The 13031-nt window shown below is 38.8% G+C and overlaps 1 protein-coding gene across 1 annotated transcript; it reads right to left on the bottom strand.

The window, feature by feature from the left end:
* Positions 1-7862: 7862 nt before the first annotated feature.
* Positions 7863-10127, bottom strand: LOC137997885 (forkhead box protein Q1-like). Its single transcript, XM_068844205.1, has one exon. It carries the CDS (start codon positions 9766-9768, stop codon positions 8734-8736), a length of 1035 nt encoding a protein of 344 aa, XP_068700306.1. The 5' UTR covers positions 9769-10127; the 3' UTR covers positions 7863-8733.
* Between the last annotated feature and the right edge of the window lie 2904 nt (positions 10128-13031).

Here is a 13031-nt window from a genome sequence, read left to right as displayed (position 1 = left end):
TTATAAATATGCGTGACGCATTTTGTAACATTGCCACTAAATTCTCGTACTCCGTCATTTCCCCTGGTCCGCTCAAAACCACCGCTCATGTCCAGTGTCAGGTGGGAGGTAGCTGTGAGGGGCTCCAAAGACTCTTAAAAATCAAGAAGATTTTTCGGGTTTCGTTTTCCGTCACGACAAAAACCTGTGAGATCGTATCGTGCGCTGGTCAGCTTGATCATATGACCTACTATCATCTTAATTAAAGTCGATCGCGTTAAAATCTGGTGATTTGAGTGAAGCTGTCCGGCGGTGTAAACTGTGTCCTTATCTCAGTTGGAGACTGGGAAAATGAAGTTTTAAAAAAAATCACAAAGAGATACTTCTTGAAGTTGGTCACCTAAACAAATTATCTTGACGAGGAAGTAAAATACACACACAGACCTCCTCACATTCGCAAACGGATTGAAAGCTGGCTCTTGGTTAAATGCTACTGGCATCTTACAAGCCCGGAAGGAAGTTAGGGGGGGGGGGGGGGGGAACTTCCAGAAAAATTGGATGGGTGTGTGCGGCAGGCTTCCTAAAACCCTTACCCTATTTCAGACCAAAATCTGTGATTTCCCTAACCTATTTCAGACCTGATAACAATTTGATACCCTATTTCAGACTGACCCTTAATCAATACCCTATTTCAAAACCCGTCTTACAATCAGTTCCCTAGGTCAGACCAATCTTAAAGGCAATGTTTATACGATTTTATTACGTAAGATACACGGTTGGCGTAAACATTTGGAAATGGTTTTATCGCCTAATGATGAAGAAGTAGCTTCGTCTAAAAGACATACCCAATTCAAGACTAGAGTGCACAAATCATACCCTATTTCAGACCAAAATGGTCAAAATTGATACTCTATTTCAGACCCCCACCCCCCCCCGGCCTTAACCCGACGGGCTTACAAGAGGTCGATTTGCTTGCCTAACTGTTTTTCAGTTAATTTTAACAAATCGGCCTTACATGTTGATGTGAATAAGTTTCCGTTAAAGGGATCCTGTATTCCTTGAATTAGAGGAAACGATGTTTGGGATTTAATTTATTCTCTACTTTGTGAAATCCCGTAAGACACTTTGTTTACCCCCCAAATTTGGATCGTGTCATACCCCATTGAACGAGCTTCAGGATCAGCCAAAAGAAGAATAGAACGAACAAAGATGACAATGGATTTAGCACAGAAAAACTATAGGAAGTACGATGCTATACAGCTAATGGAATATAGTGTTCAACAAGAGGTACGACCCTAGCCCAAAATTTTGTGTAGGCATTGTTTTCGATTTCTCTCCAAGGAGAGATTCCAAACAATGATTATGCAAAAGATTGGGGGGAAACAAGATGTATTATGGGTTTTGCTTTGGGAGGCGCGGGTGGCATCATCAGGGTTCGGGTCCTGGCCGAGGACATTGTGTTGTGTACTTGGGCAAGACACTTTACTCTCACGGTGCCTCTCTCCACCCAGGTGTGTAAATGGGTACCGGCGAATTTAATGCTGGGGGTAACCCTGCGATGGACTGGCATCCCCATCCAGGGGGGAGTAGAAATACTGCTAGTCGCTTCATGCCAATGAAACCGGGATAAAGCGCCAGCCTTGATGGGCCTTCTGGCTTGTAGAGCAGACTATTAAAGGATTTGAGAAAATAGTGAATTTGACAAAAAGAAGTGTTTGGATCCATCAGGAAAAATATCCTACAATAGCTTGAACTGGCATCTTTAAAGGCGTATTGTCGACATAAAGCGCGTTTGTATGATACACAACAGGATAGAGGCCAGTTTCGTATTTTATACGGTTGGGTTGGATCGAGCATGAAATGGAGGCTAATGCAGGGCAATCCTCTCACATGCAAGTAATTTCCCTCGCATTAATTAAGCCTCCATTTCATGCTAGATCCAGTCTAATTGTGAGAATACAAAACTGACCTATTATCGAAATGGAAGCGCCCGGAACATGTGAAAACAAAAACAAGCGCGATAATTCTGAAAATCATTTATTTCAGATCAAATTGCCTTCTTTGAAACTAAAATCAGACACTGTTGATTAAAAATATTGTTTCCTGAGGTTAAAGTTGTTAATTTCGCTGCAGCAAAGGTTGCCTTTAATGTCTGTATCTTTTGTGCTATCCTCCAGCGCCAGCGGTTGCAAAGATCGAGTTACCTCTAATCCCAGATTAAAAGTTAACCAATGAGTTTTCTATACTCCCAAATGCTGTTCAAGAAGTCAATCTTGAAAAACAAAGCCATTGCGTCATAAGGTAGTTTGCTAAGAGTGTTCTGTTGGGGCCTGTTTTCAAGGAGGGAAGGTTCCCCGGCTGACCGAGTAACGGGGCTAGGAGGATTAAAGTATAGCCAGCGTTTACATGAAACTCACCTAACAAGATGGCGGAGAAAAGAAACGTTTCGGCGGGTAGCTTAATAATTTCTTCATCATTTCCTCCTCTAGCGGCCGCTTTTCTTTGTCTATGGAAACTATTTTGCACTTTATTTGTCATTTCGTTCAGTAGATGCCACTAGTAAGTGATAACGACGAAACAATTCCCAAGGACGGCAAGTTTTTCTCACTTCTGTTAGCCGGGGTAACCCGGTTCGAACTGTTGACACGGCAAAACGATAGCCCGTCTAGAAGGGTGCGAAGCTCGGGCAAGTAGACAGGGTGCCCTGGGAAGGCGGTTTACTCAGCTTAGAATGTAAACGCTTCAGTACGTTTTCTAAAGAAACGTATAAAAAGTTGGCTCTCGCCGTCATGTAAACAGGCCCTTACAGGTAAAGAATTCCTTTTGTATACAATGGAGTTTTAAAAGCTTAAGAGTTTGTGAGTCGTCGGAAGTAAACGTTAAGACATCGTGCCTATCTACAGTACAACGCTTGGAAGAGCTAGTTGATATCGATTCCAAACCGTGGAAGATAAAGCCCGTTTTTCATCCCGTTGCATTAGCTGGCCTAATCGAAACGTTCCTGCCAGCTCCCTAACCTCTGAGCTACACAAGCTCTTCTTCGATTGTCATGTCACAAGCGTGGCACGTTCCCAACAGTTTTTCTTAGCAGCTGAAGCAATACTGTCTGACTGAAAACAAACCCCCTTTGTCTGTAAAGCCAGAGTGGACGATTTATTCAGTTATACCGGTGAGTGTTTGATCACATCTAACGATAATTCAAGAAGTTATGCTCGTCTGAAATCTCTGTGCACTGCATTTACTTGTCGTGTGCACATTTAAAGAATCTTCGCTCGGGCTGGTTACAAAATCACAGGAAACAGATATTACCCGAAGAATTCAATAACATGCCATTTAAAGTACCGTTCCGTAAATCTCGTATTGCATAAACTCTTCGAATTTCGACTGTTTCTCAAAGCACTTAGCGATTCAATATTCAATAGAAGATTTATCAAGTCTAGAAATTCGTGACATAAATCAGTTTCCTTTTAAACAGAAAAGCAAATTTTCATTGACTGACATATTTTGGTCGAGTAAACTTTCCCAGGCACAATATTTTTGTGAGGCAGTGCATGCATTGTGGAACTAAACAATATTGGTTTTTGAGTTTAAGAATTATACGCTGGCCAAGTACTCGCTTCTTCAATGAGCAATTATTTCAAGAACAAAGGAAAAGGACGAGTTACAAGATAGTGTTAAAAAAAACCATTTGCTGGCCGGCCAGGTACGACTCATTCAAAGCCTTTAATTGCTTCGTGCAACAGGAAATTTTCAAGTGTTGCGTAATGCTAAGCCGATAACACAGTTTAACACCTCTATTATTTGTTCATCTTCTTGATGCTATTCCGACTACGATTTGCTGCTGTTTTTCCTTCGAGGCGAATATACGTAGTGTTAAATGGTGATATATTTCAAAACTAGAACAAATTGCAATCGATCCATCTGTCTCGTTGAGACTCGAGATCTTTCAAAGAGGCCGCAATGACCTTGAAAGAAACGCACAGCGAAACAATTATAAGTAATGTAAGAGTTTTCGCACGCGTCAGTTGTAAAGATAAAATAATTTGATTCAGCAAAAACTATATCAAAGCAATTAATTCTTTTATTTTACATAAAACAAAGTTATAAACTGTCACAATTTTAACATTGAATTTTGCATTGTGTGATGTTGGCATTTTGAAATAAAATCAAATATCTTACTCACAACGTTGAGATTTTTTCTTTTGATGTCTCCCACGGCCAGCATTTTTTTTATCACATTCGTCTCTTGTTATCTTTCATAGGGGAAAAAGTTTTGACAAAAGAAGCTCTGTTCTAAAGTTCTTAAATGAAGTGTAATCGTCAATTATTTTTAGAAATTTTGTCCACCCGCGTGTCGTCTAATACTAATATGTACAGTTCTCTGTACAGTTTACGATTTTTCCAAAAGGTAAAACCTCTACCATCTAATCAACTCTCGGTGGATATGATAGCAACTTGACCAAATCCGAGAGTTGTTAACTTGAAGTTGGTACGTGTAGGAAGGTTTGCTCCGCCAAATCTCTCGCCGAGGGTTCGAATAAAGTTTCTTTATAGGCTTCCTTTTCAAATAAACTGCTTTTATTGCTTGGTGTTTGGTTTTCTGGGGAAATCATTCAATCGTTATCAGCAGTTTAAAACTGGTAAATTACATCCGGTACAAGTCAATACGAGAATTCACACCAGCAGTGATTTTATAGCAACGAACCGGTATTGATTTTTATATTGCGAATTTCGACTACCTGGCCACAGTTGTTCAAGGATGATATAACTTAATCAGGTGGATAAGTCGGTATCCAACAATTTCAATCTGTTCAAAGATTTAAGTATTTGCTCGCGTATCTGTTAATGTGCACACTATTGTCAATGTTTAACGCGAAGAATATTCTATACTCTCAGGGATAGCGACTTATCCACTAGATAAAGTTATCTGGCCGCCTTTTATTTCCACAATAATTTCCTATTCACTAACAGTTGCAGAAAATGTGACTTCTATGCTGCTTCGACTCATGTGTGGTATCAATATCTCGGCTCTCACTATAAACTCGAGCCTTGACTGCAGTTTTTTTGTTGTTGAGGCAAAGTTTTACTTCAGCCGATAACATCATCGGATGTCACAACTGTTTTTGGAGATAACATCACAAATTTCAACAAAAATCAAAACAAAAATAAATCATGACGTGGATAAAAAATGAATGCGAAGTATGCTTTTTTTTAATGCTTGCAGATTTCTTGATGTGAAAATTTTTCTACCATGAAACTTTTGTCTTTAAGGGAGTTTTGAAAACCATCAACAGATTGTAATCGGCTTGCTTGTCCACGAAACTTGACCACAAAAGTAAAGTTTCACATATATGCTTTCCTTTATTTACTACAGTGTAGGTATAGTTTGAGACCAACTTGGGCTTACAATAGAGGATATTCACGACGACAGATAATTCCACATGCGGGTTGCTTTATTTTACAGAGGATTAGAACATTTGTAAAGGCTTAGTATGTATCCAGCGTGAATTGAAATAACGAAATCTTAAATGCTCCAGTTTCAATTTGACGCACCAACGTAAATTTATTTTTTATCAATTTCAGAATATTGATTCTTCATCTGTGTTGATTTCATTTTTACCGTTTCCACACCTTTTGTCTTTCGCGAATCCAGGGGATAATAAAAGACTTCAGAAGCTCGGAGATAATAGTGCTTGTTAAATCAACTTTCGGCAGGAAACTTGTTTATTACCACGTTTTAATCAAAGGTGTCCAGGAAACCATTATTCATGCATTATTCTCTTTTTTTACAAGCCTTTTTTGTCACTTCGGAATGATTCATCTTTGTGTGTTGTGTGAGTTAAAAGGCACTGGGTATAAAAAAAGTTAATTTAATCTGTGTGAAAATGACAGCTTTACTTAATCGTGTTGAAAGTATGATACAACGATCGATGGAAAATTCGATTGAAACTTCTCTGACTCAGAAAAGGATATATGATACAGATTGTGCACTTTCACCAGGGCTTATACGATGAGACATTCCTGGCTTTATTCTTGCCAGAAAATACGGGCCGTAAACACTATATTGACAACAATGGATGTATCTGAACTGATTGAAATCTGTGACAAGAAGTGAATTTTGTACGGATCGCGAAAGCCGCTTTGTTCTCAGTCGATTTCTAGGACAATTGAGGCTGAACCATACACTTCAAATGTAATTTAAGTAACCTGGAAGGCGGGGAGTCATTGTATTTTATTCACACCCTTGTAGCTAGATTCTTTATAATTATAAAGTAGAAATGTCACTGAATTTGGTAGCGACTTGTGTCAAAATACAAGACAACTGAATAAAGACTTTTTAAAAACAAACGGATCAGTGACAATTTTGTCCCAAGACTCAGAGTGGTTCAGTTAGATTAAAGACTACGTTTACAGCAATAAAAATTTTATGATATCTCGATTTAAACTGGCTCCTTCGCTTTTTCCAGCAGAAAAATGCAAGGAAAGTGTCAGGGATAGTTAAATAGCTTGTAAAATTTGCAGCTGAATGAGTTAATTTTTAATACAAGTGTAAAAACAGCACCTGATTTTTTAATTGGCCATTGGTTAATAATACCCTCACACTTTGAACTTAATTTTGCGAGAAATGTGTACTTTTCCCCAAGGTTGGAACGAATGGGATTTGCTCCAGATAGCCTAGCAATTAAATTAATCAGGCAGGTTGCTGGACTACATTTTCAGAATCGTCGCCATTTTGTTTTCATTGATGAAATCCTGACTAAAGTTCCCGATACTAAGTCCAAAGTAATTTACTCTAGATGCTTCGAAAACACTTTCTTTTTCCGCAACTGGTGCTAAAATTTACCATCTCGTGGATTTACGTAAATATATACAAAAGCGGATTCGACACGTTAACTTTACCTTTCTGGCAAATAAATTTACGATATTTTAAAGTCGTCCAAGAGGCAATAAGCAACAAGTCCACATAAAGCTTTTCAGTGTTGTAACTCAATTAATGTAAATAAAAACCGGAATAATGATTCTTTTCAGTAGATTGCAATTAATCATTTCTTCCGATTCATCTTTTGTTCTTCACAAGTATGTAAGTGTCTCGAGAACAACCGCTGGCTGGACAAGGATGGACTGAGTTTCTGCCTGAAACCGAAATCTCGAATGATGAAATGATGGTCAAAATTCTTCAAGCTGAAGGCCATGAACAGAGTGCGTAGGGGCGGCAAACTTTACAATTACGTGTGTTTGGAGTGTTTTTTTTCTGTTAAACTCCGCCAACAAACAATATCTAACAAATCATTCTTAATGCCGAAAGCAAAATATTTCATGATATTACAACTGCCAGCTCAGAAGATTTCTATGTATAAATTACAATCAAAATATTTGAAATAACACATTGAGTCGTATTGCACTTGATTTCACCAGTTTAACACCATGACGTAGTTGTCTGTTAAAGATTCTATTTGGATCTTGGGTAGTTGCTAGCTCAGTTTTGTTTTGTTTATAAATTTTACTTAGTGATTTAGTTTTTGTTGTTTACTACCAAGGAAAAACTTTATTTTATTTATTGAATATACCCCAGTTCCTTCGACGACAGGCGCTTTGCTTTTTCCACAAAAACTTGAAACGTGTCACTTTCAAATGAGATTTTTAGTATTAATTAAAAATTACCTCCAATTTTGTTGCTGAAAGGCGCTTACAAGTACGACAAATATTGACCTCTTCTTCTGCCAAATCTGACTCAAACAGAGTTGTTTTATTTTCTAAATCCTCATATGAAAAGTCAACGCTCATTCAAAGTAGTTTACCTTTGAAATAGATCAGGATCTAGGTTTGTTTTAAACAGTGATTAATTTGCGGGGGAAAACAACACATTAACCAGGAAACCACAATTAATGATCGATCTATGGCTTTATTCAAAATTCTGAGACGATTATCATCTGCATTACAATCTTTTTAAAATTATGGCATAAAGTGCACACCAACTTAAAGTCTCCGTAGATCTCATCGAAAGCCCTCACGCGGGGCGTAGCTTTGTTTATGAACTATTATAGGAAAAAACATAATGTCGAAATATATCTAGCGCTCATTTCGGGCTTGCAAATAATCATTCATTTCCTTAAATTAAACTGTAGCTTAGTTTCGATTAGTTGATAATCGGCCAAATGAAAACTAAATAAGCCTGAACTGAATTGACGTATCAGCAAAATATACATTTGTCGCCAATAGACTTGGAAAAAATCTAATTCACCTCATGAAATAATTTAAAGCTATTAGCGGTTATTTCTTATCGATATGTAGATTAACAAATCTGTTCTTATTGATACATTATTTGATCGTATATCCCACCGTTTATATCTTGTTTAACTTTCCATAGGGGAGAACGTATCTTCTCTATAAAAGAAAATTACTCAGTGTACAGATCGAACAGCAATTTGCTCAATACATCATAAGGATTCCTTAAAACAGGAATAAATTTCCAAATTCAACATAGTCGATATTTTTTAATTATATTTTACACTTTGCTCTTGTTTTCGATTCCATTCAATAATAGATAAATCTAATCTTAACGATAAATTAATAGTTTCACTCGCAACCAGTCATTTGGCTACAAACAGTATTCTGTCATTTGACTGTTCAAATTCTTTGCAATGATTTGGTGACGTTAAATTTACCAAATATCGATTTTCATCACCGAGAGAGGGAAAGCAAAGAAGTTTCTCCATTTTTAAAAGTCTAACTTGACAAGAGAATAAATCTTGATTAACAGGCAAGACGGTAATTGTACGGAAATATGAGCTTCGTTGATTCAGATCCACGATGGCGATCATAGGCGGTTGCTTGAGGAAGATATCCGCCAGAGTGGATCGGGTAGGAGTTGTACACAAGACTTGCCTCAAAGGGTCGGGAATACACGGGCAAAACCAGTCCTGTTTCTCTCTGCCCTCTGTCAGGAGCTAACAAACTTGCCATGTCAAACGACTTGCGCTTTTCTTGAGAAACTTCAACTTTCTCGGACGCGCTCTCATCTCCTTCGTTCTGTTGCTCATCGCTGACAGTTACTGTACATTCCAGAACCTCTTCTGGTTCTTCGGAACCTGTTCCCACCTCTTCGCTGCTTTCTGCTTTACAGATAACAACTTCTTCTTTGGATGATTCACTAGACGTTCTTCTGCTCTTGTGGGAGCGCTTTTGGATCCTTCTTCTCCTGAAGTCTCCGCGCCGAAAGTCTTCGTAATACAAAGAACTGATGGCCCAGAAATGGCCCTTCCCGTTTGGACTGCGACCGGCTTTGACGAAGCAATCGTTCAGGGAAAGGTTGTGGCGAATGCTGTTTCTCCAGCCAGTTCCTTTGTTTCTGAAGTATGGGTAGTGAGTAAGAATATAGTTGTAAATGTCACTCAAAATGAGTTTTTCTTCTGGCGAGCTTAGAATTGCTTCAGCGATCAGACCGATGTATGACTGGCTCGGTTTCTCTTCGTCAGAGTAAGGTGCGAATCGGAATTGACTAAAGCGTTCTTTCCAGAATGATGGATAAACTGGACTTCCGAAGGAGCCGCACATAGGCCAAATGGGTGGACTTGTCGGCTTCAAAACATGATCCATTGCCGATGGCCCGAATGGGGAAGAATATGGCCCCCATACCGACCAGAAATGACGAGAAAGATGCATTTGGCTGGGGTTGCCAGGTCTCCACTGGATATCAACATTTCTCTCTTCATCGACTTCACAGGATGGCGACTTTGGCGTTGAGACTGGCGAGAAGGCGGATCCACTCACTTCTGTTGACGAGATCATGATTCTAATGGATCTCAAATGTTGACTGGTGCTGTTTCTTGTGTTGAGTCTGTTAAATTGTTGTTGGTCGCACGATGTTGCTTGCTTTTTGTATTGAGTGCAATTGTTGTATTGTGATTTGATTGGCTGGCAGTGTATCAATATCTCGACTGAATAATGCTAATGCTACTGGTCGGTATTGCATTTTGTGTGGCGGTTCCAACGTACACTAATTCCTATCCCCGCTAAGACATCGATATGGTCACGTAGCAATCAAAACAATTCTTCCCGTCAAAGACAGAGAGCCGTTTCCGTGTTCGTGTAAACATTTCGATCGAAGAAGCCCCAACGCCGCGCGCCTCCAAGGAAAGGAACGCGGGATATTGAGGAACGAGACGATGAAATTTCGTTTAAACATCCACGCCCCTAATTGTTTGCACTGGTCGCTAGCAAGGGTGATACAACACGTATACTATGATTTCCTGTCAAAACACGTCTCTGTTTGTTATTTTCTTAGTGGGTGGCTCAAGGAACTTTCATTGTTTGCAGGGATGTAGACGATCTCATGAAGTGTACATTGTGCAATGATAGTATTGCGTTTCTTGAGAGGGTGGACGCAACCCTTGGTGCGAGTTTAGCTTCTAGCATCTTTAAGTCGTTTTTTTTTTTCTGCCACTGCGCTCTTTCGCTTGTGACACAAACAAAGCAATTAATGAATAGCGAAATATTGCCTTGCAATCTCTTCATGCCTGGCGCACATTTTGGAGCTCAAATGGAACGCCATGAATTAGCCCATGATTTTCTGTGGTCAAGAAGGGAAAAGATAAGCTTCAAAGACCCCTCAAGTCGCGAAGCAGGAAAACCCTTGCCCAAAGGAAACGAAACGCATTAGCACAAGTAGTGGGGCACTATTTTTTTGAAGTACTTTTTCCGGCTTTTAAAATCATTTCATTCTTTCTCATCCCATTTATCCATCAAATGGCATCCCCTCCGCGAATTATTTCTCCACACAATCAACGATACACGTCACCGATTTTAGAGTAGATCTTGCAGTGTTCACCACTCGACAACTATTGATCAAAGCCACTAATAGTCATGTTTTTTTGCGTGGTTTTGAATAACCCATTAGTTCATTTAAATAAACTATGGAAGCGTATTGTTCTCCGAGTATTCCGTGGGATTTAAAGCGTGAAGCGCAATTGGTGTCCATTGTTAGCTATGCGCTAAGATTAATAACCTTTTAACGAGTGCAAATTTACTGATATTGGCTCGTTGGCGGCGTGAAAACAAATATTTGCTGTGGTTTAGGTAAGTGTGGATTGAGCGAAGCGCTATAAAAGACTTTGGTTAACTTTCTCACGGTGGCGGCAAAACCCACAGGGGGGTATCAAAAGAACCATGTCATGCCCGACCGAACGGGGAACAATTTAAAGGTCATTTTATACAATAATAAACAGCAGCCCAATTCGATTCGGAGACTGTGAACTACGCGTCTCTGTGTTTCTTGAGCACCCAATGATAAAGCAAATCATAATTAATTTTAACACTGAAGATATCTTGTTTAGAGATACCAGCTTCGAAGAACAATTGTCTCAAGTCTTTCAGGCTCTAAGTTGTGTTCAAAAATAGCCGGGGAAATATTTTTAAAAACCGCAGTTTAATTGGCACTAGTATCCACTCCTAAATTTAGCAGGGAAAGTTGTCTAATATTAGGTTTGTATTTCCATTTTAAGGTGAAATGTTTTCGACACCCTCTGAAGGGGTCAAGTCATTCAGATATGATAGCAACATATGCTTTCTGTATTCAGTTCACTTGTTGCCATCAAATCGAATTATGAAGATCATTTGGCTTACTCTTTCTTGATGCGAACGGTTTGGAAGGACTGTCTGCTTATTTCAATTAATTAAGAGCTAGAGAACTCTTTGCTAAGCTCATTGAAAGGAGCTCCAATTCAATTCAAGTCTGTTTAAACACGGTTTTCAAGGCGCTGAAACGCTCACGAAGAGCCACTTTCGTTTGAACTATTCGACTGAATCTAAGCAAACATCGAAGACACCTCAGCTTCTGCAAAGTTAGTTTTCACACAATCTAACCTTATTTTAATTTTATGTCAACTAGGAGCTGATTGGCGTAAAATGACTAGATAAAATGTGACATCTGATCTAGTTTGTATTTGTAAGCAGTGGCTGAATGGACTGCCAGAAACGGCCACTGTTGTGATAAATTTATTTAGACCTGGCAAGATGCTGACTTTTGAAACCTCTGTTTCGGACAGCGAGAGCTAGTGTTAAATAACAATTTTTCTTGAAATTCCTTAGAGTGCTTTCCAAGTTTTTGTGAACGTTACCTCCTCAAGAGATGTCAATCATCTTCTTCTGTACGTGATGAATGAGCTGAGACGAGCTCGTGCCAACGCTAAGGAACAATCAGTGTTAAGATTAAATGCTATATTGCCCTAAGAAGAAACACTAGTTTACTTAAATAGTCTGAAGAGAACTAAATGGTGAAATATATAAGACGACAATGACGAATGTAATTACGAAAAGTTTTGTTATCGAGACAGTGCTCAAATTATTCCATGGTCAAGGGAGTCATGCTCAAATCTGACTTTCTCGTTTAGAATGAATTACGTTGGATACAAAGAATGACCAACTCCTTGATCTCGAATCTGATAAATATTGGTCGGGGGAAATGTCTCTGCAGAGCTCCTTTAGAAAACAGCTTAGAAATTAATGGCATTTTCCAAGCTCAAGCGTGAATCAGGCTTAATTGACCAATCAACGAACCACACATCCGATATAAAAGCGAAACCTCACGCAAGACAAAATTTATTCCTATAGGATTACCTAGATCATCCGGTAAGAAATTGATCAAACATTCCACTGAATCAAGATGAGGAATCGATTTTAATTATGTTTTTATTTAGCTTAATATAAACAGTTTTGAAAACGGCACAATAATTATCTACCACGCCTTATTCCAGCCGACGATCTTTTGGTTTCATAGTTTATCCTTAAGTACTGAGGAATACTTACTTATATGGACATTGTTCTTGAAGTTTCTCTAACTCTGTTTACTTTCTTGGAATGTAAACTGCCAAACAAGAAAGCTGGAACGGTCACGTTGAAAAAATACTTCAGCAACCACGCGTCATTTCGGAACTTATCATCAAAAAGCTTGAAAACCTTTTTGCATTTGTAGAAAAAACTATCTACTCGGTCCCATCAATTAGGACAAATCAATAATTAAGAATAGTTTGCCTTGATTACTTGTCTTAAACATT

This window comes from Montipora foliosa, chromosome 3 (genome assembly GCF_036669935.1).
Source record: "Montipora foliosa isolate CH-2021 chromosome 3, ASM3666993v2, whole genome shotgun sequence".
Lineage (NCBI taxonomy): Eukaryota > Metazoa > Cnidaria > Anthozoa > Scleractinia > Acroporidae > Montipora > Montipora foliosa.
Note: the sequence above shows the minus strand (reverse complement) of the source record. Positions and strands in the feature narration are given on the sequence as shown.

Coding starts and splice junctions, on each gene's coding strand:
- LOC137997885 (XM_068844205.1), bottom strand. CDS start 9,768: ATGATCTCGTCAACAGAAGTGAGTGGATCCGCCTTCTCGCCAGTCTCA.